Genomic DNA, 19,223 nt, shown 5'->3' on the forward strand with positions numbered 1-19,223 from the left:
GGCTCATTTTGCAATTTGATTTTTTTTAGGTTATAAAGGAAAACAAGAGGCCCCAGAGGGAAAAGAAGCCCAAAGTTTTAAAGGTAATCAGCTATTGATTAAATCATATTTAATTTTTTCCATTTCATATAGTATTTTTCTGTCACTTAGAAGTAAATTTGGAGCATAGAGGATGTGCATTTTCCCAGATTCTCAGTAAATGAATTTCCACTCAAGTACAGTGGTTTCTCTTTTTCAGATGTGCTGCACAGTGTGCATGTTAGCATCCTTTATTTTCCACTCCACACAGATTAGCAGAAGCAAAAGTTCATGTGCAAAGTGCTGTGAATAAAATTTATTTTTCTTCATAGCCTCCTTTGTAGCATCTGCATTTGTGGTGTTGCTCCAGTGTGTAAACTTGAGCTCCTAAGAAGAAAGCCACTGTTTGAAGTTGACAGCTATGGTCCATTATGATTTAAATAGACTTTCCATTAGATACCATTTTAAAACGTGCAATTTTTCTTTCTAAAAGAAAGGGTCCTCGAAGATTTCAGTTCATCTTAAAATGTATAAGCCATTGAAATCTTAGAGCCCAATGACAATTGCTGAATCCCAAATTTTTATTAGACCATCTTTAATGTTGACATTCATTGAGCTACAGGAATATGCATGTTTTCTTTATTTTCAATAGTTTGCCTAATGAGTATTTAGTGGAAAGCTAATTTGATTATAAGCTGGTGATTCATGTTATGAGCTTCGTACAGTATTGAAAAGGGTTAATTTAAAAGCATAGGGCATTGCTAAAAGTTCGAGGCTAGCTTTGGTCTAGCAAATAAGTGCCTATGTGTTAAAAGATTTCAAGTGGTATATTGCTATTATAAATGTAACCAACCTGAGCAACCAACCTTTTAAATTCAAGAAGACATATTAAGCAATAAAACTACTGGCCTTGCAAATTATATCGTGCACTTACAATATAATATTCTAACCTATAGCTCTTCATTTGCAAATAAAGTTTTAGCATTTAAAGAGAAACATGTTGGACTATGAATGTGGCAAATGTTTATGTCACTTGTTTCCCAGGGTGTATCTTGAAAGTGTTATTGACCTGGAGAACCAAACCTTGTATTGCCTTCTAATTTGTCTGATCTCCTCAAGTTTCTGTTTCCTGTGTGCACACAACATTGCCATGTACAATTTCCATCATCCAGCAAGCACTTATTTAATATTTACCATATAGTCATCTGTGTACTAGACACTGTAAGTGAATGTAATTGCTTGGCACAGATTCTCACTTGGTCTGGACAGATAGAATACTGATTATTTTCAAGGTAAATTAAACTCTTTTCTGTTTCTTTTCCTGCATATTAATCTACCCACCCTCTATGACTGTCCCCTTCAACTATACAAGTATATCACCTAAAGTCCTACTTAGGTGTTTTGTCTTAAAATAGTCAAGAGAGAAGTAGTTTCAGTTCTACTATTATAAAAGACTCTCAAGTTTGTGGGAGGCAGGGATGAGGGCATAAGATAGAAGCATGGACAAAGTTTGGTAGCTTAAATCACCAGCCTTCGCTAGGAAGTGGCATTGGGCTTTGGGAGTACTATTTAATTCTATATTTATTTTGTTAGTCTGTAGGTGTCCTGTCACCTGAAATAAATTTCAGAAATAAATATACAGTGTGTTGCTTTTTTGAATCATGGCAATAGACTCTCCCTTTTTAAAAGAGTAAGTACCCATGGGTGGTTGAATTTCATGTACCACAGCAAGCAGAACCAAATTCTCGCTCACTCTCCTCTGTAGTTATCAACTGTTGTACCAGAGGAGGAAAATGCACTCTGACTAGTGTGGCTCAGTTGGCTGAGCATCATCTGCAGAGTGAAAGGTCACCTGTTTGCTTCCTGGTCAGGGCACACTCCTGGGTTACAGGTGGTTGGGGGCATGTGCAAGAGGCAACCAATCGATGTTTCTCTCACACATCAACATTTCTCTCCCTCTCTCTAGGGATAAATAAATAACATTGTTTTTTAAAAAAGAATAGGAAAATGCTCTAAAAGAAAAAAAGGAATTTTGCCATGATGTTGGCATTTCAAAATATTTTATTTAATGTTCTGTTGAGCATCATATCTCTTGTTCTCCTGAGAAAGCTTTGTTTCTCTGCTCCATAGAGGAAACACTAAAATACTTGGAGATTTTTATCTTGATCCTGTAAGATACAGTTAGAACAAATGTAGAATATTATGTAACCCTGAAGGAGATGTTAAGAAAACTAAAGCCACGTTTTGGAAGAGAGAGTGAGGGAGAGTCCAACTAACAGGTTGAGGTTTTATGAATGAGGACTTCCTGTGCCGCTGGAAGCGGCATAATTCTCTTGTTGTCTTTGGCATTGTACCAGAGAATTAGTCAACTTCTTCTGTCTGGCCTCTTAAATCTTCAGCTATCCTGGGTTCTTTGCTCTTTGTCAGGGTACATGTTGCATGTATCTTGACTAACTTTCATTTTCATCCTCATCAGTGAGGAAGTAGTTGGATAGATAAGAGAGTCTGATCAAGGAAATTGGGTATTGAACTGAAGCTTGTCTCATCCAATGCTAAACCTCCTAACTAATAAATACTAAATCCACTTGTGGGACTAAAATTGCCTGGTGTATCTCACACTTCTTACCCTTGAACAATTTATTGTCTGTCAATAACCTATATTCATTGTACTGTAAATAAAAATTTAAGACAATAGTGATCTCAAATTTTTGACCAAAGAGACCATTTTCCTCTAGCTGAAGTGATAGTTTCTTAGAATCAAATGATTGAGGGGCGGGGGTAGCCGGTCAACACAAATTTCTGCCCCTACTGGTGCTAAAACCAGGTTGCTGCCCAAACTGTTAATGAATACTAGAGTTATTTTCATATGTAGAGAGCCACTTCCCATGACTCTCGAATGAGATAAAGGCGTGAAATAATTTCAAGCCTTGATTCTTGACATTGTACTCCTGAGTTGCTTTGTTTTGGACTTCCCTTAGTAAAAACATTTATGTAAAAATCTTTACTTTGTGTGTTGGGGTAAAAGGATGTATTCCCTTACAGAAAGTCAATTTCGCTGTAATAGCACTTGGGTTAGATTGTCAGTCTTTGTCTCTGGAGAAAATCAGATTGCACGGTCAACTTGGGGGTGTTGAAGAAAAGGTAATAAAGGGATTGTTTGAAAGGTGTGGGTAGGCTAAGGAAGAATGATGAGTCTAATGACATCACAGAGCTATTGCCACTCCTAGGTCTGAAGGGGCAAGGGATTGGGAGCAGAAACCCAGGTAGAAGAGTTATAGCTGAATAGAGGGAGCCGAAGCTTTTGTTGTGGCCATTTGGTAAAGGGATCTTTCTGTAAAGAGGAGGTCAGAGAAGGGGGTATGGAAATAAATCGCCAGCCCTTCAGTTCCTTGTGCTTTCATTGGTTGAGCCCAATAAGAAGTGAAAAGAACAAGGAGCCCACTGATGAGATATATCTTGATCAGCCTTCTGTGGCACATAAGAGGGTGTGGAAGATAGAATGTGGTCCCCAAGGGGAAAAAGACAGTCAGCATCCCTAGTGACCGTAGGGGCAGTATGGTAGGGTCAGAATCATGATTACGTAAGAAGGTAACATTAGGCAAGGCTTGGTGAAATATGTAGAATTCCATAATTTTTTGCAACTAATCTGTGAATCTAAAATCAGATCAAACTAAAAAGTGAGGGCATCCCTGAGTGGGGGCCCCATTTATACATTCTGTGATTGTATACTCTTTCTAGGATGGTAAGGGACATTTTCTAGCTGTTTGGTTATAAAATACCTTCAAGTAGTATTTGGAAGACTGAGTGAACAAATATAAAGAAATGTCAGTGAGCATTAAACCAAGAAACTGTCTACAGTTGATGTGGAAAAGAAAAGATAAAAACTAAGTGATCTTCCCGCTGATGCCCTGCTCTGCACGGCATCCCTCCTTCCTTGATGGTGGTGATGAAGGAGAACACCAAGTGAGGATGGAGGGGCGGGGAGTGGGGGGCATCAGATGTGCGTTTCACTCAGAGAGGACACTGGCATGCTTATATGTCTTTTTGAAATATGTTTTGGGTGGAGGTGGAAGAGAGGATAAGGGAGATAAGTGGTAATACAGAATACAATGAGTTATGTTTCAAAATGGCAATCAAATCATACATTAATCACATTGATGCACGGTCCTGATTTGCATAGCATAGTTACACTCAAGGCGTCATTGCCTGGCACATAGTAAATGCTTAAGAAATGTTCTTTACTGAACACCATTATTATTAACAGTCATTAAATGTATTTTTAGCACATACCAAATGCTAGAGCTACAGTGGTTTTTGCCTTTAAGGAGATTAAATGGTTGTGAGGAAAGGTGGGCAAAAATAAATAAAAGACAAATAGGTAAATTACAAATTATGATATGTACATCATTGTGTATGTGTGTGAATGTATCTATACATATATGCATTGAAGGAAACTAAAAATGTGCAGAGATAGGGAAAAGATCTAGGGAAATTTACTTGATATGTCTGAGAATTATTCCCTTCATTTATAAATTGTTATACATACTAATGCTATTTAAAAGTACCGAATTCACTGTCATTGAGTTACCTTGTTTATTTTTAAAATCCATTAAACTACAAAAAAGGAACATAACAGTTACTAAAGATTTTTCTCTGCAGCACTTATCTGCAACTTTGTTTCAGTTAGTAACAGAAATCATTGGGAAAATGATACACTTTTCTTAACTCTGGTTATAATGTAACATTCCATGACTTGTACCAACATGTTGGAGGTTTAAGTGGTAGGTCAAACACTGAGCTTGATCATTACTCAGGACATAAAACATGCCTTTTGATAGTGTCCTTCATAGTCCTAGGCAATGAATTTCAGGCTTCTGAATATAACAGATTGGGTAGGAAAGTTCAGAGTTGGTGGTGAGAATATTTATAACGAGACACCAACTTAATATATATAAATATTTAAGGTCCTTATAAGTATATATATTAATATTATGTCAGGTAAACCATGTCATGCAAATCAGGGCCATATGATGGGAAAATAATCTCAATACAGGATGCTCACATAAATTTAATAATTTAGACTTACGATTCAACATATGGTCCTTATTTTCCTCATTATGTCATAAGCTGGCAAAAACTGTCAAAGCAGCGTGTTCATCCATCAGTGTTTATTCACACGCTCAAAGGCACGCATGGGGCTTCTGGTTTGCATACGAACAAATTGTAAGATAGCATTTTGCCCGGAGATGATCAGACTGATTTCAGGGCTGGGTTGTCACTAATCCAGCTCACACACAGTCGAATCATTTATCATTGGAGCATGTACATTTCCAGTGACTCAAGACTCTTTTTTGTAATTTCTAGGAATGATCCCAAATAGAAAATTAGAATGAATGAAAGCCAAGTGGTGTGAATGGGCTCGAGGGAAATTTCATTTAGGCCACAAAACAAGTCTGTTGAATTCTTTCTAGAGCAGAAAAGAACATATGCCTTACCTCCTGAATACTTGTGCTCATCTGACACTGTGTTTGTGTCTTGATAGTGCTGGATTTTTACTGTTTTCTGAGGACTACCTTCCTTACTATATAACTCTCCAATACTTACAAAACCTTACAAAATCTTAATTCATTTTCAATTTATAATTCACTTAATCATGCTTTTCAGTGTTCATAATGTCCTTAAAATAATATTTTTAAAGATTTGATGGCAAGATTTTGACCACCATCTATGCAAGAGACTGAGATTACAGTATCTTGTTTTAAGCCTGTTCTGATGCTTTATAGTTTTTGGTCACTTTTATTATATTTTTGTCTCATTACCATTTATCCCCTTATGCCCTCTTCTACCTCCTCCCCGCCCCCACAGTCACCACACTATTGTCTATGTTCTTGAGTCTTGTTGCTTTTTTGCTGAATCCCTCCACACCCTCACCCCTCCTCCCCAGAGCTGTCAGGATGCTCTCCATCTATGAGTCTGTCTCTATTTTGCTTGTTAGTTCAATTTGTTATTTAGATTCCACATACAAATGAAATCATGTGGTATTTGTCTTTGTTTGAGTGGCTTATTTCACTTAGCATAATATTCTCCAGGTCCATCTACTCTGTCTCAAAGGGTAAAAGTGTCTTCTTTTTAACAGCTGAACAATATTAATGGTGTAAATTTCAAGGTTGCTTCCAAATCTCAGTGATTGTAAATAATGCTGCAGTGAATATAGGGGTGCTTAGATTCTTTCGAATCAGTGTTTTGGGTTTCTTTGGATACATTCCCAGAAGTAGAATCACTAAGTTATAAGGAAGTTCCATTTTTAATTTTTTGAGGTAACTCCATACTGCTCTCCACAGTGGCTGCACCAGGCTGCATTCCCCCCACCAACAGTGCAAAAGGGTCCCCCTTTCTCCACATCCTCACCAGCACTTGTTTGTTGATTTATTGATGATAGTTATGTTGACTGGTATGAGGTGATATCTCATGGTGGTTTTAATTTACATTATAGTTTTAAATACTAACTCCTTTAGTCCTTTTTCAGTGGGAAATACATCATTTTGTATGTGGCAGATTTTAAGAGATGCCACATTTTAATCAACTATGCTGAAAACAGTGATGTCATGTGAATTTGATTAAACCATAGATTCTTTTCATGCTTCTAAGGAACCAGGTATTAAACCATCAACTTATTTTAGGAACTTTAAATTATTTATTTTAAGTATTAAGTTGTGTGATTTTTCAATATAGTATACACTTACAGATAGCCACATAAGATTGCAGGAATGTTATGGAGTTAAATAAACTTATTACATGTAAAGTGCACCCTGACTGGTGTAGCTCAGTAGGTTGGGCATTGTCCTGTAAAATGAAAGGCCCTTATTCCATTAACATTGAGGGCACCTGCCTGGGCTGTGGGCCGGCTCCCTGTTTGGGGCGTGCAAGAGACAACTTGTTGATGTCTCCCTCTCATATCGTTGTTTCTCTGCCTCTGTTTCTCCCTCCCTCCTCTCTCTAAGAAAACAAATAAAATCTTTTAAAAAGTACACATGAAGTGCTTAGGACAGTAATTAGTTATATTATCTCAATTAGCTATATTTTATTTAAAGGTATAATATATGTTCCTAAAATATTAAGTGTACTTTCAGAAAATGTGTATTTTTAAATCAGTGTACTCATGAAAGAAATTTCACAGTTGATAGTTTGAATTCTAGAACTCACAAAGATAATGGTAGATTGGTATGAACACATTGGAGATGGGATACAAGATAGAGTAATGTTATTATACATTAAACATGGTTTATTTAAGGTAAGAATCATGTCAGGAAATTCTCAAAATTATCTTAAATATCGGAAAGTGTTTTTTGTGTCTTAGAAATGTTTTCACTTACTATCTTGTGTATTCATTCTACTGTAGAAAAGGAAAAAATTCATCTAATAAGTGAGTGTTTCTTCAAATACATTTGAAGTTACTTCAGATATGAATTCCCTCTGGAAAACTATATCTGAAAAATTTTTGAGCCCTTACATTTTGATATTACAGTGCCTTTGATTACGTTTCATGTTAAATTTGAACCATGGGTGTCTCTGTGGCATCAGCAGTGCCCAGGGGAAGGTGCGTGACCTTCAGTGCCACGCAGCTCTGCCACCAAGCCCTGCCACTCTCGTGTGCAAACTGTGACCTAAGGAAGTTTAACTGAACATTTTGAGCGCTATTTTCACTTTCTGTAAAAGAAGAACAGTAATTAATTCGCAGGGTTGTTTAGTGGGTTACTTAATTTAAAAAATTGATTTATTGATTTTGGGGGGAGAAGGAGAGAGACAGAAAAAATGGTTTGTTTTTCTACTTATTTATTCATTTATTAGTTGCTTCTTGTATGTTCCCTCACCGGGGATTGAACCCACATCGTTGGTGTATTAGAATGATTCTCTTACCAACTGAGCTACCTCAGCCAGGATACATAAGTTTTAATTGACTGACTTTATCATATATATATGTAGTTTTATATATATATAGTTATATATATATATATAGTAGGTATTCAATTGATAGCTATCATCATTATATATATAATGTATATATATACATATACATTATATATATATGGTAGGTATTCAATTAATGATAGCTATCATCATTATATATAATGTATATATATACACATTATATATATTGTAGGTATTCAATTAATGATAGCTATCATTAATATTTTCATTATAATTAATATAAAATCCTTTATTAAAATATTAATGTATTTAGATTTTAAGTTGTTCTCATTACTCTGTAACTAGATTATAATACTTTTCAGTTTAGAATAGCATTCAACTTTATTTTGCATAGTATGTTCACATAAATATCTTACATGCCTGTATAATAATAATTGAATTAATGCATGTCAATGGTTAACTTTAGTCAGTTAGGTCTCCAGTGTAGAAATTACTATAATGACATCTGGGTGGATAATGAAAACTTACCCGCTTTTTCAGATCATCAGGCCAGCCTTGACTAGTCTCTGTAATGAATTGCTATAGAAACCAGTACAAATGTCAGGGTACATTTAATTGGATTAGTTTTTTCCTACTATTTGAAAAAACAAAACCTTAAACACATTCATTTATATATGTTTTTTTTTAAATTTTATCTGTAAATGCTTCAGCGTACCCTCCCTAAGGAAAGAATGTTCTGCACAAGCCCAGTGCAAGGATCGCAGTGTAGGCATCTCCTGCCATGGATTCAGCCCAATCTAACCTGAGACATTGTCCGTGTAAAAATCTTCTCCGTTGTCATTTCTCCTGCCCGTCTCTCACTCTGATCCCTTGTAGCTGTTTTCCTCTTCCTCTAGCTTCCAGTCCAGCCTTAAATCATGTCTTGCATTTGGTTGTCACATCCTTTTGGTCTCCTTTTACCTGGTCTTCCCACCATTTCTGAGTATGTTTCTTGACTGATAATTTTGAGCAATACTTGTTTTTGATTACATTTTTGTAAAATCCTTTCATTTGAAGATCCAGAAATCTGAGTATCAGTAAAATTTCAGGTAAACAGTGAGGTTTACCCAAAACAGTAAGGTTTCAGGTACATCGTCCAGCCCACATTTAGCGATGGGGGTCTTTGTTGGAAACTGCCCATTACTTCCTGTATTGAGTCCTAAATTTGGAGTTGAAAGAGATTAGGACACTGAAAAAAGAAAAAGTAGTTGAGTAGACTCAGAAATTCAAATGCCTGCTATATACACCAGTTGGTAGCAGGGAATGGGTGAGAGCATCCTTAATTATTGCCCCACTGAAATAAAGAAATGAAAAAAGATGAAATAGTGGTATTTATAGAGCTATGGGGAAACATAAAAGTATTGGCTTAAAGTAAGGGTTGTGATGAACCTTATAAAACTCTGAAGATTATTTGCTGATTATAATAGTGAGAACCTAAACCTATTTCAAAATGTTAATTTTGTCATTCCGCCATGAAACATAGTCTATGCTCTCAGTTAATGGATAGTATAAAACCGCTAGCTGTAACCCTGGTTAGGTAGCTCAGTTGGTTAAGGCATCGTCCCAATACACCAAGGTTGTGGGTTCTATCCCTGGCCAGGGTACATCCAAGAAACAACCAATGAATGCATGAATAAGTGGAACAGCAAATGGATGTTTCCTTTTCCTCCCTCAAATCAATAATTTAAATATTCTAAGAAAAGAAAAATAGTTGCACTGCAAGTTAGACCATTTCATCAAATTTAATCCAGCTTTCCAGGGTTTATTTAAAGTCTTTGATAGTTGATCAGTTCACTAATACAAGTTAGGCCCACCAGAAAGCCGAGTTACCTGGGCCACACTCGCTAAGACACTTTGCATTATGACACATGATGAAGTTATATACGGCCTGACTGGCTCCCTTCTGCCTACTACTATAATGTCTAGGGAAATTTTTAATTGAAAAATTCAAAGTTAATTAATGTCTGTGAAGATTAATTTATGTGCTGCCCATGGTCAGAAAAAATATATAAACCACGTGTTTTCCTATTTTGACTTCAGGTACAATATGTTGCCAGATATATTGGTCAAGCAGTATAATATGCTCAATGGTGAAATGAGAAAATATCTTTTTACTTATTTCTTTGGGACATCATTAAAATTTTTTCACAAACAACAATATTAAAGGACAGAAAAGCTGTATAAGAGCATCACAAAGTATTGTCATACACCACTCACCTAATTTACCCAAATGTTAACATTTTCCTGGTTTGTTTCATCTCTGTCTCTCTAAATATATTTTCCCCCTGAATTCTTTGAAAGTTTCCGTTATGATGTCCACAAGAATGCCACAGAAACAAGTTTGTGGTTTTTTAGTGAATCACATCTAGAGGTACATCAGATCAATTTGTTCCATTAATATGCTTTTAACATTGATCACTTTGTTAAGGTGATATCTGCCAAGTTTCTGCAGTACTAATGTACTTTTTCCTTTTGTATTTAAGTATCTTCTGTGGAAATACTTCATATGATTTCTGTTACTTCTCCTTGGTGTTCGTTGTCCATTCATGATTCTTGCCTGAATGAAATACTATAATGTCCTCCATTTTAACCTAACTTTTCTGTGTTGTATGTTGTTACCTTTAAGGCACCTTGACTTTATAAATGGCACATGTCTTAAATTTCAAAGATAAAATGAATGAAACTTTTCAAGTAATAATCAAATAATTCCTAAGGGACTATTTAATGTCCATTTGCACATAGCAAAATGCTTAACTTTGATTGAGAAAGTTGGACCCAGGTTACTGTATGGTAAGATGTGGGTATAGTACTTGGGATGTTGAAAGAAAAAGCAGATAATTAGGATGATGCAGCTCAACAGGCATGAATGCCAAGGAAATGTGACATAGACTTCACTCCTTTATCTTGCTCTTTCTGGCTTTTATCTTCCACACAACCCACTCTTGTCAAGAACTTAATACAAAAGAAAGAAATCCAACTCAGAGAAGCTCAGTAGAGATGAAGTAAAATGGAAAATAATCAGTAACAACTTCCTTAATTTAAGACCAAGTAGCTTTGAAGAAAAAACAAAAAGATTTGTTTATGAACCTGATAGGCAACAGATTACATTAAATATCCTTCAGGATAAATGAACAAAACAAAACTTACCAAATTACCTCTGGGTGAAGTTTATAGCTGATCATAATGGCAGCAAGAGTATCTACAATCCTCTGTACGAGGAACAGTGGGAGGGAAACATCAGAGTGTACTCAAAATTATTTTTGTTAAGGAAGTAAATGCAAACAAGCATGATGTAAATACAAATTCAATAAACTCACTTAATAAGTATTAAATTTTTAAAAAGCCCATCTTGAACTTCAAACAAGTGTATGAAGAAGAGGTAAAAGTTCTCCTATATGGTCATATATAGTCACTCTTTCCAACCTCTTTTCTGTCACATTGAAGGTACTTAAAACTCTTGTGGGTATTCTTTCAAGATAGTCTCTCTATATACAAGTGTGTCTGTAGTTACATATAGTTACATGTGTGATATGTATGTATATACAGATGTATCAACCCATTCTTTTTATGGTGGCTTGTTTTTTGAAATATATTTTATGTACAATCAAATATTCACATCTTAAATCTATAATTCAACCAGCTATGATGAATGTATAGGAAGACACCCTATACATTCATCACCCATTTCTGTCACCCTAGCCAATCCCCTTGGGCCTCTTCCTAGTCCGTCCACCACTCCCACTCCACGCAATTAATCTTATTTCTGTCACCTTAGGATACATGGCCTTTTCTTTAAATGTTTACACCATTCTAACTTCTTTCTCTCCTCGCTGATAACCCTCCATGTGATCTCCATTTCTGTGATTCTGTTCCTATTCTAGTTGTTTGCTTACTTTGTTTTTATTTTTGTTTAGGTTCAGTTGTTCATAGCCGTGAGTTTGTTGCCATTTTAATGTTCATAGTTTTGATCTTCTTTTTGTTAAATAAGTCCCTTTAACATTTCATATAATAAGGGATTGGTGATGATGAACTCCTTTAACTTGACTTTATCTGGGAAGCACTTTATCTGCCCTTCCATTGTAAATGATAGCTTTGCTGGACAGAGTAATCTTGGATGTAGGTCCTTGCTTGTCATGACTTGGAATACTTCTTCCAAGCCCCTTGCCTGCAAGGTTTCTTCTGAGAAACCAGCTAATGGTCTTATGGGAACTCCTTTGTAGGTAACTCTCTCCTTTTCTCTTGTCACTTTTAAGATTCTGTCCTTATCTTTAAACTTGAGTTATGTAATTATGATGCATCTTGGTATGTTCCTCCTTGGATCCAGTTTCTTTGGGACTCTGTGAGCTATTGTGCACTAACCCAAACTGGGTAGTGTGGTCTGTCTCACTCCGCAGTTCCTCCCAGTTTATCCACCTGTCAATGTGGAACCACAGGTCCCCCAGCCACAGCCTTTCCTTGCATTGTCTCTGCCCAGCTCTCTGTCTCTTTCTTCCCTTCCTGCCATTCTGGATGAGTGTTTCTTCTTTAACTCCTTGGTTGTCAGACTTCCACACAGTTCGGTTGTCTGATAATTCTTGTTGTTTTTCTTAAATTGGTTGTTGTCCTTTTTTTGGTTGGTGTGAAGAATCAAAGTATATGTACTTATGCCTACATCTTGGCTGGAAGTTAGAACTCATCACAATTTTTGAGTTTCATTCGTGTTGTTTCATATGTGAGTTACTTACTCCTTTTTATTGCTGAGTACTATTCCATTGTAAGAATAGATCACACTTTATCCATTTGCCATGGAGATATAAAGATTGATTCCAGTTTAGGCTATTATAAATGAAGCTGCTATGAACATTCTTAAACAAAGTGTTTTTTTTTAAAAATAGGTACACATTTTCATTTCTCTTGGATAAGAGAGTTATCCAAGTAGGAGTTGAACTGCTCAGTCGTAGAGTAGGTATCTGTTTAATACTTTAAGAATCTGACAGTTTTCTAAAGTGCATTACCTTTTTATGACCTCACTGCTGTTATGAGAATTTCAGTTGTTCCATATCTTCAACATCTGGTTTGGCAGTTTTTTCATTTAGTCATTCTAGGGCCAGCTGCAGTCTTGCTCATTGTCACCCATCATTAAAGCAGTTATTGTACTGCTTTAATTTATTTTTGAATAATATTATATATCTTACATTCTAAATAGTAATAGCATTAAATTGAAGTAAGATCTTTGGAACAACAGTATTGTTCGAGAGAATTAATTGGTTTCTAGTTTTTCTTCATTATAACTAGTATTAAAGTAAACACACTTCACTGAACACAGATTTGGGAAAATGTTGTGTGGTCTGCACATCATGTAGCATTGAGCTTGTAATAACAGCATGAAAATGAATAAATTTTAAAGTGAGGTGGGTGGGTTTTATTGCTCCTATTTATATTCTAGGGTTTATATTCTAGGGTTATTCTAGGGTTTGATGGTGACTTTTAGTAATTGTATCTATCTGGTAGTTTTACCCTTTGCCTTTAATCTTTGGATTAATGGATGATAGAACATCGAGAGGAGAAATTGAATTTCAGGATGTTTAACAATAGTGCACAAAATCTCCTAGTTGACCTGAAGAGAGTTCAACTTTGTAATGAACATCCCATAATACTGACATACTTGGGAATAAGAACATAAATATAATCAGTGATGTTAATCAGTGAGGAGAATGAAAGACGTGTCTGGAAATTTAAGTAAAGGGAAAAGCTTACTGAGTTTATTACTAAGTGGTCAACTTCACAAAAGAAGAAACAATGTTGAAATGGTCAGTCTGTATAATAATTTGAAAAACATATTATTATAAGACTCCACTTTTTCCACGTGAATTTTGAAAGGTAAAAGAACAAGGATAGTAAATGAGGATATCTGAGTTCAAATGGGATAGCCTTCATTGCTCTGAGAACATGAGCTGGTACCATCTTTCTGGAGAGCCATTTGGATAGTCTTGAAAATATTTTATGTATACCTACTACATTCTAAAGAAAGGGAGACTTAACAATGTATTTTTAAGTGAAAAAATAGTTTACAAAATGACATATGGTATAGATCTCATTTTTGTTTTAAAACTACAATGCACCAAATATAATATGTTTATGTACATAAAAAGGCACGTGGCAGATTGCATTCTAGTTTCCCAGGATTAGATGACTCAGAGTTTTTCCTCTGCTTTTCTTTGTGTGTATTTACTATTTTCTTTGTTGTTTTTATTTTTCTGTAATGTTAATGTAATAAGGCAAAAAAAATCTAATTAAAATTAAAACTGCAAACCGTAACATAATTAAAGAGCAGAGTGAGCGAAGAACAGCATAGGGAATATAGTCAACAATATTGTAATAACTGTGTGGTGCCAGGTGAATACTGGAAATATCGAGGGGAATACTTTGCAAAGTACAGCCTGTCTAACCACTATGCTGTACACCTGAACCTAGTAAAAAATAATATTGAATGGAAACTGTAATTGAAAAATAATATAAAATACAATAAGGAGAAAACGGGCCTCACATTGAAAATAGTGAAAACCATTCCTTCTGTTTGAAAGTTCCAGTTAAGTCTTAGGTGAGCGAAGGGCCTTTGGGAAAGGGGAATGGGCTGTAAGCTATAATATGGATAACTCTTTATTTATTGTAAACTCTAATTTAGGAAAATCTTGCAAAACTAATGCAAACAATTTCCTTATACAGTTTACCTAACATCTCTAAATGTTAACATTTTATGTAACTGTTGTACTGCATTCAAAATCAGGACACTAACATTGATACTGTAATAATTACTGTTCTAAAGACCTAATTTCAATTTGGCCAATTTTCCCACTAGAACTCCTTGGGGTGTGGTGTAGGATTCAATCTAGGATCCCTCGTCATGTGCAAGTGTTCCGTCTCCTTAGTTTCCAAAATGCAATAGCTCTCCAGTGTTTCAAAAGTCTTTCATGACATTTGCATTTTTAAAAGCTTAAAAATGTTTCACTTACTATTCATATTAGAGTGAGGAAGGGAGAGAGAAAAACATCAGTTTGTTGTTCCACTTAGTTATGTGTTCATTGGCTGACTACTGTGTGTCCTGACTGGAGATTGAATCTGCAGCCTCGGGGTATTGGGACAATGTTCTAACCAACTGGGCTACTCAGCCAGGGAAATATTGGCAGTTTGTAGACTGTATCTCGGGTTGAGTTTGTGTGATGCTCCCTTATGACTAAACTTAAGATATGCATGTTTGGCAAGAATCCACAGAAGCAATACACTCTTCTCGGTGTATCATGTCAGGTCTCATTACCGAATTAACCTTGATCACTTGCCTTAAGTGTCTGCTGGAATGCTTGTCTATAAAATGATTGTTTTCCTTTGTGATGAACAAGTCCTTTGTGGAGAGATACTTGGATACTATGTACATATCCTGTTTTCATCATATTTTTACCCACCAAGTTGAGCATACATAGATAATTCTTACTTCCAATAATTATTATTTTTACTTCCAATAATTATTAATGTGGTGCTTACCAAATGGTGGTTTTCTATTTCTACCACTTCTGTCTACAAGTGGGAATTTTTAAGAAGGCACCAACCGTCTTCTCCCACTCTTGATTATTTATTAGATCAGCGTGGACTCACACGCCGAGTTCATTATTCTGTGGGCTGTAACCTATCACCAATAGCTGAAGGGAAAACTTGCCCTGTCAGTTCCAAGGCTTGGAAAAGTGGGACTGATGGGTGAGGGAAGGGAGATACAGCATATACTGGATTGCTTGGGGGTAATTAGATTGTTATTGCTTCGGATACCTAAGCAAAGGTTGATGAATCACTGTTAATATAGACAATGCAGAAATAGTTCATGCCTTGCAGCAGTAGATGAACTCCATGCTTTTAAAGGTCTTTTTTAACCTTGAGATTCTCTCAGCAGCTTAAGCAGAAAAACACAGATGGCCACTTCATAACTACTTAGCTACAAAGCTTGTGTAGTAAGGGTTTTATGCCTGTATTCTTTAGCCTCTGGTGTGTCTGACTCATGATTAGTAAAACCAAGCCGTAACCCAAGACAGAAAGTAAGGCGTATGGAGTTTAAATGCAAATAATCTAAAAATACCAGAGCTGAAAGATTCCACCGTTTCAAATAGCTGAATTCTCACTTCTTAAGACTGAACATAATGATGTAAAAGTTTAGCTCCAGGTGACTTTTTCTTGGAATGTACAAAGGAGGTTATTGTATTTGCTGATACAATTGTGTTGTTTTCTAATACCAAGTACATTGTTTTATAATTTTTTGCCTACTGCCACTTAGTTCCTTTTCACCACTTTTTTCTTAGAATTTCAGCCTTGATTTATTTCCCCCCAGACATCCACACTTTTAAAAATGAATTTTATACTTATTTTTATTTCCATGATTTCTGGTTTTCAGTGAAGCTACATAATAGTTTTGGCAAATTTATTTTGGTTTTTTGTTTTAAAATTTATTTTAGTACACCTGAAATAGCAAACTTTATTGTTATTAAAACTTTTTTCTATTTTTACTTTTTAAATATTTTTTGGAGTCTTTTTATTTATTTATTTTTGAGAGATTGTGGAAGGTAAGAAGAAAGAGGGAAACATCGATGTGCAGGAGAAAGGTAGATTGGTTGCCTCTTGCACATCACCAACCAGGGACCTGCAACCCAGGCATGTGACCTGCCTAGGAATCGAACCAACGACCTTTCGTTTCTCAGGCAGGCACTCAGTCCACTGAGCAACAGGAGCCGGGTCTTATTGAAACATTTTTTTAAATGGATTTTTTCCTAATTTTATTGAGATATGATTGATATATGCCATCACACTATACATTTAGCATGTAGGATATTGATAATCTGATAAATGTATATACCGTGAAATGATTATTTTATATATTTTTATGTTTTCATAGAATGTCTCTGAAAAATTTCTTTTCCTTTTAGTAGCTTGTAGCATTGGTCTCATTTATTACTGGCCCCCAATTTCTGATTTCTGTGTTTTTCAATTAATTGTTAGAGTTAGAAGGTCTTAGACGTTACTTGAATCTCTACCACCCAAGTACTGCTCACTCCTGGCAAGGGTCCTTTGTGTACATATTTAATCCAGCTTTTAGTCCCTCTGATTGCTCTTTCTCAAACTGATTTGTTTGAATCAGGTTTGTGAGTAAAGTATCAATAGGCTTCATAGGAATTGCTTCATTATTACTGTTCAAATGTATAACATCTGCTGAGGCTTCTTCATGTCTGAGCCTTGTGTTCTCAAAACTCGGATTCCACAGCTGCCATCTCATTTTTTCCGCAAGCATCAAAATAGTTTACAAACAGGCCACATGAGTCTACCTGGCAACTTTCCAGAGAGGTATAGAGTAGAGGGATTCTACCATCAGACTGTAACTGTTGTAATTCATCAGGGAGAGGTGAGAAAAATCGAACCAGAGCTGAAAATCCTCAGTGTTCACAGACTAGAACATGATTTTTAGATGTTATTTTTGGTGATTTTTATTAAAAACCTTACTCCCATCTATATCAGTCTCTCCCATCCTCAACTGTGGAAGAATTTGGTGATTTTTTTCTATTTTCTTACATAACAATAAGCTTTTGGGGGCTGTGAGATTCAAAATCTTGTTTCTTCTTTCTGATTTCTGTTTTTATTGTCTTCCTTTTCCTTCATTGGATTTATATTCCATCATATTTAAGATGCTTATAAGGAATTAAAGGCAATACAGTCCTAGATCTGAATTTGTCTTTTTATAACACTCAGAGGCATTCCTAAGAGGAAGTGGGAAAGTACAGTGCCCTCTTCTGCATGTTTGTAATGATTTACACCTTTAATCAATTTTTAAATTCAATATAATGCTTTCATTTTCATCTTGCATATTTTTATTTACACCAGGAAATACATGAAACAGTGGTGGCCACATATGTGCTGGTGTTTCATTTCATATAATGAGTGAGTCCAAGCAAATGACATTCTAGACACTTAATCATTGTCTCTTTAACTGTGAAAATTTTGATAGTGGACAACTCATTTCCCCGACTCACCAGATAGACCTAGTATTAATAATTTTCTTATATTTTTTCAAACTATTTTTATTAATAATATAAGTAAATATACAAAATTGTATCATGCTATAATTGTCTTTTAAACTTCTTCAGAGTTCTATAATAAGTTAATAGATATAAGAGATTGTGTAAGGGGTTTGTGTAGTTCAGAATGGCGACAAAAACACTCTGAGTCACCAGTCAATTGGTGTGGAAATAGAACATCGCCAGCGCTGTAAACATCTGTACGTGTGTCCCTCTGCCACCTCATTGTCCTCCCAGCCCCTGAGAGGAAATTTCTTTCCTGAAGTTAGAGTAATCATTTCCTTGCTCTTCTATATAAAGTTTTACCACTTCCTTATGCATCCTTAATACTATAGTTGTTTTTTTAAATACAACCCACAGACCTCATTCAGAGTTTACCCATTGTCCTACTTGTCCTTTGTAGTTAGAATTTTTCAATTCCCCTATCCATTCTAAGAGCACCTGTTACATTCAGTTGCCGTGTCTCTTGTGTGTTTGTTCCTTCATCTGGACCACTAGTCTTTGCCCTCTCAACTTTGCCACTTTGAAGAGACAGGGCCAGTTATTTGTGGATTGTCCCTCGATTTCGGTTTGTCTGGTACTTCATTAGACTCAGGTTATTCATCGGTGGTGGGAATATCTCAGAAGTGATACTGTGTTCTTCAGGTGATCCTATAAGGTTGCGGGTGATTGTGACTCTGGTAACTTTGATCACCAAGTACTGGACATGTCCTCCAAGTGTTTCTACTGTAAAGTTACTATTTTACCCTTTGTAATAAAGAACTAACTTGTGGGGCAGTTACTTCGAGTTGCGTGAATACCCTATTCCTTATAGTACATTGAAGGCTCTTGCCTGGATCAAATTGCTGGAATGGTTGCCAGATGGTGATTTTTTGAATCCTCACCTGGGGATATATTTATCGATATGAAAGAGAGGAAGAGAGAGAGACTGAGAGACAGACAGAGAAATGCCCATTAACTGCCTCCCACTGGTGCCCCAACCAGGAATTAAACCTGCAACCTGGGTATGTGTCCTGACTGCAGTCAAACCGGCAACTTTTTGGTGTAAGGGCTGACGCTCCATCCCGATAGTGATTTTTAAAATTCTATCAGTTCTTCTATATTTCTTAGTAAACATCTTACCAACTTTATCTACTTCTGTCAATATGGATG

General features: G+C 35.8%; 1 protein-coding gene across 6 annotated transcripts in view; it reads left to right on the forward strand.

Annotated features, from left to right (window-relative positions):
* TET1 (tet methylcytosine dioxygenase 1) overlaps positions 1-19,223 on the forward strand; it is an 85,795-nt gene that overhangs the window by 16,670 nt on the left and 49,902 nt on the right. For 5 of the 6 annotated variants that reach the window (XM_053664044.1, XM_037130666.2, XM_053664047.1 and 2 more), the window contains exon 2: positions 30-83. The exons of the other annotated variant lie outside the window; for it this stretch is intronic. In XM_053664044.1, coding sequence (XP_053520019.1) covers positions 30-83 — 54 coding nt within the window. The remainder of the gene's footprint in view (positions 1-29; positions 84-19,223) is intronic. 6 annotated transcript variants of the gene reach the window in all.

This window comes from Artibeus jamaicensis, unplaced genomic scaffold (genome assembly GCF_021234435.1).
Source record: "Artibeus jamaicensis isolate MK-2021 breed Jamaican fruit bat unplaced genomic scaffold, CSHL_Jam_final contig_332, whole genome shotgun sequence".
NCBI lineage: Eukaryota > Metazoa > Chordata > Mammalia > Chiroptera > Phyllostomidae > Artibeus > Artibeus jamaicensis.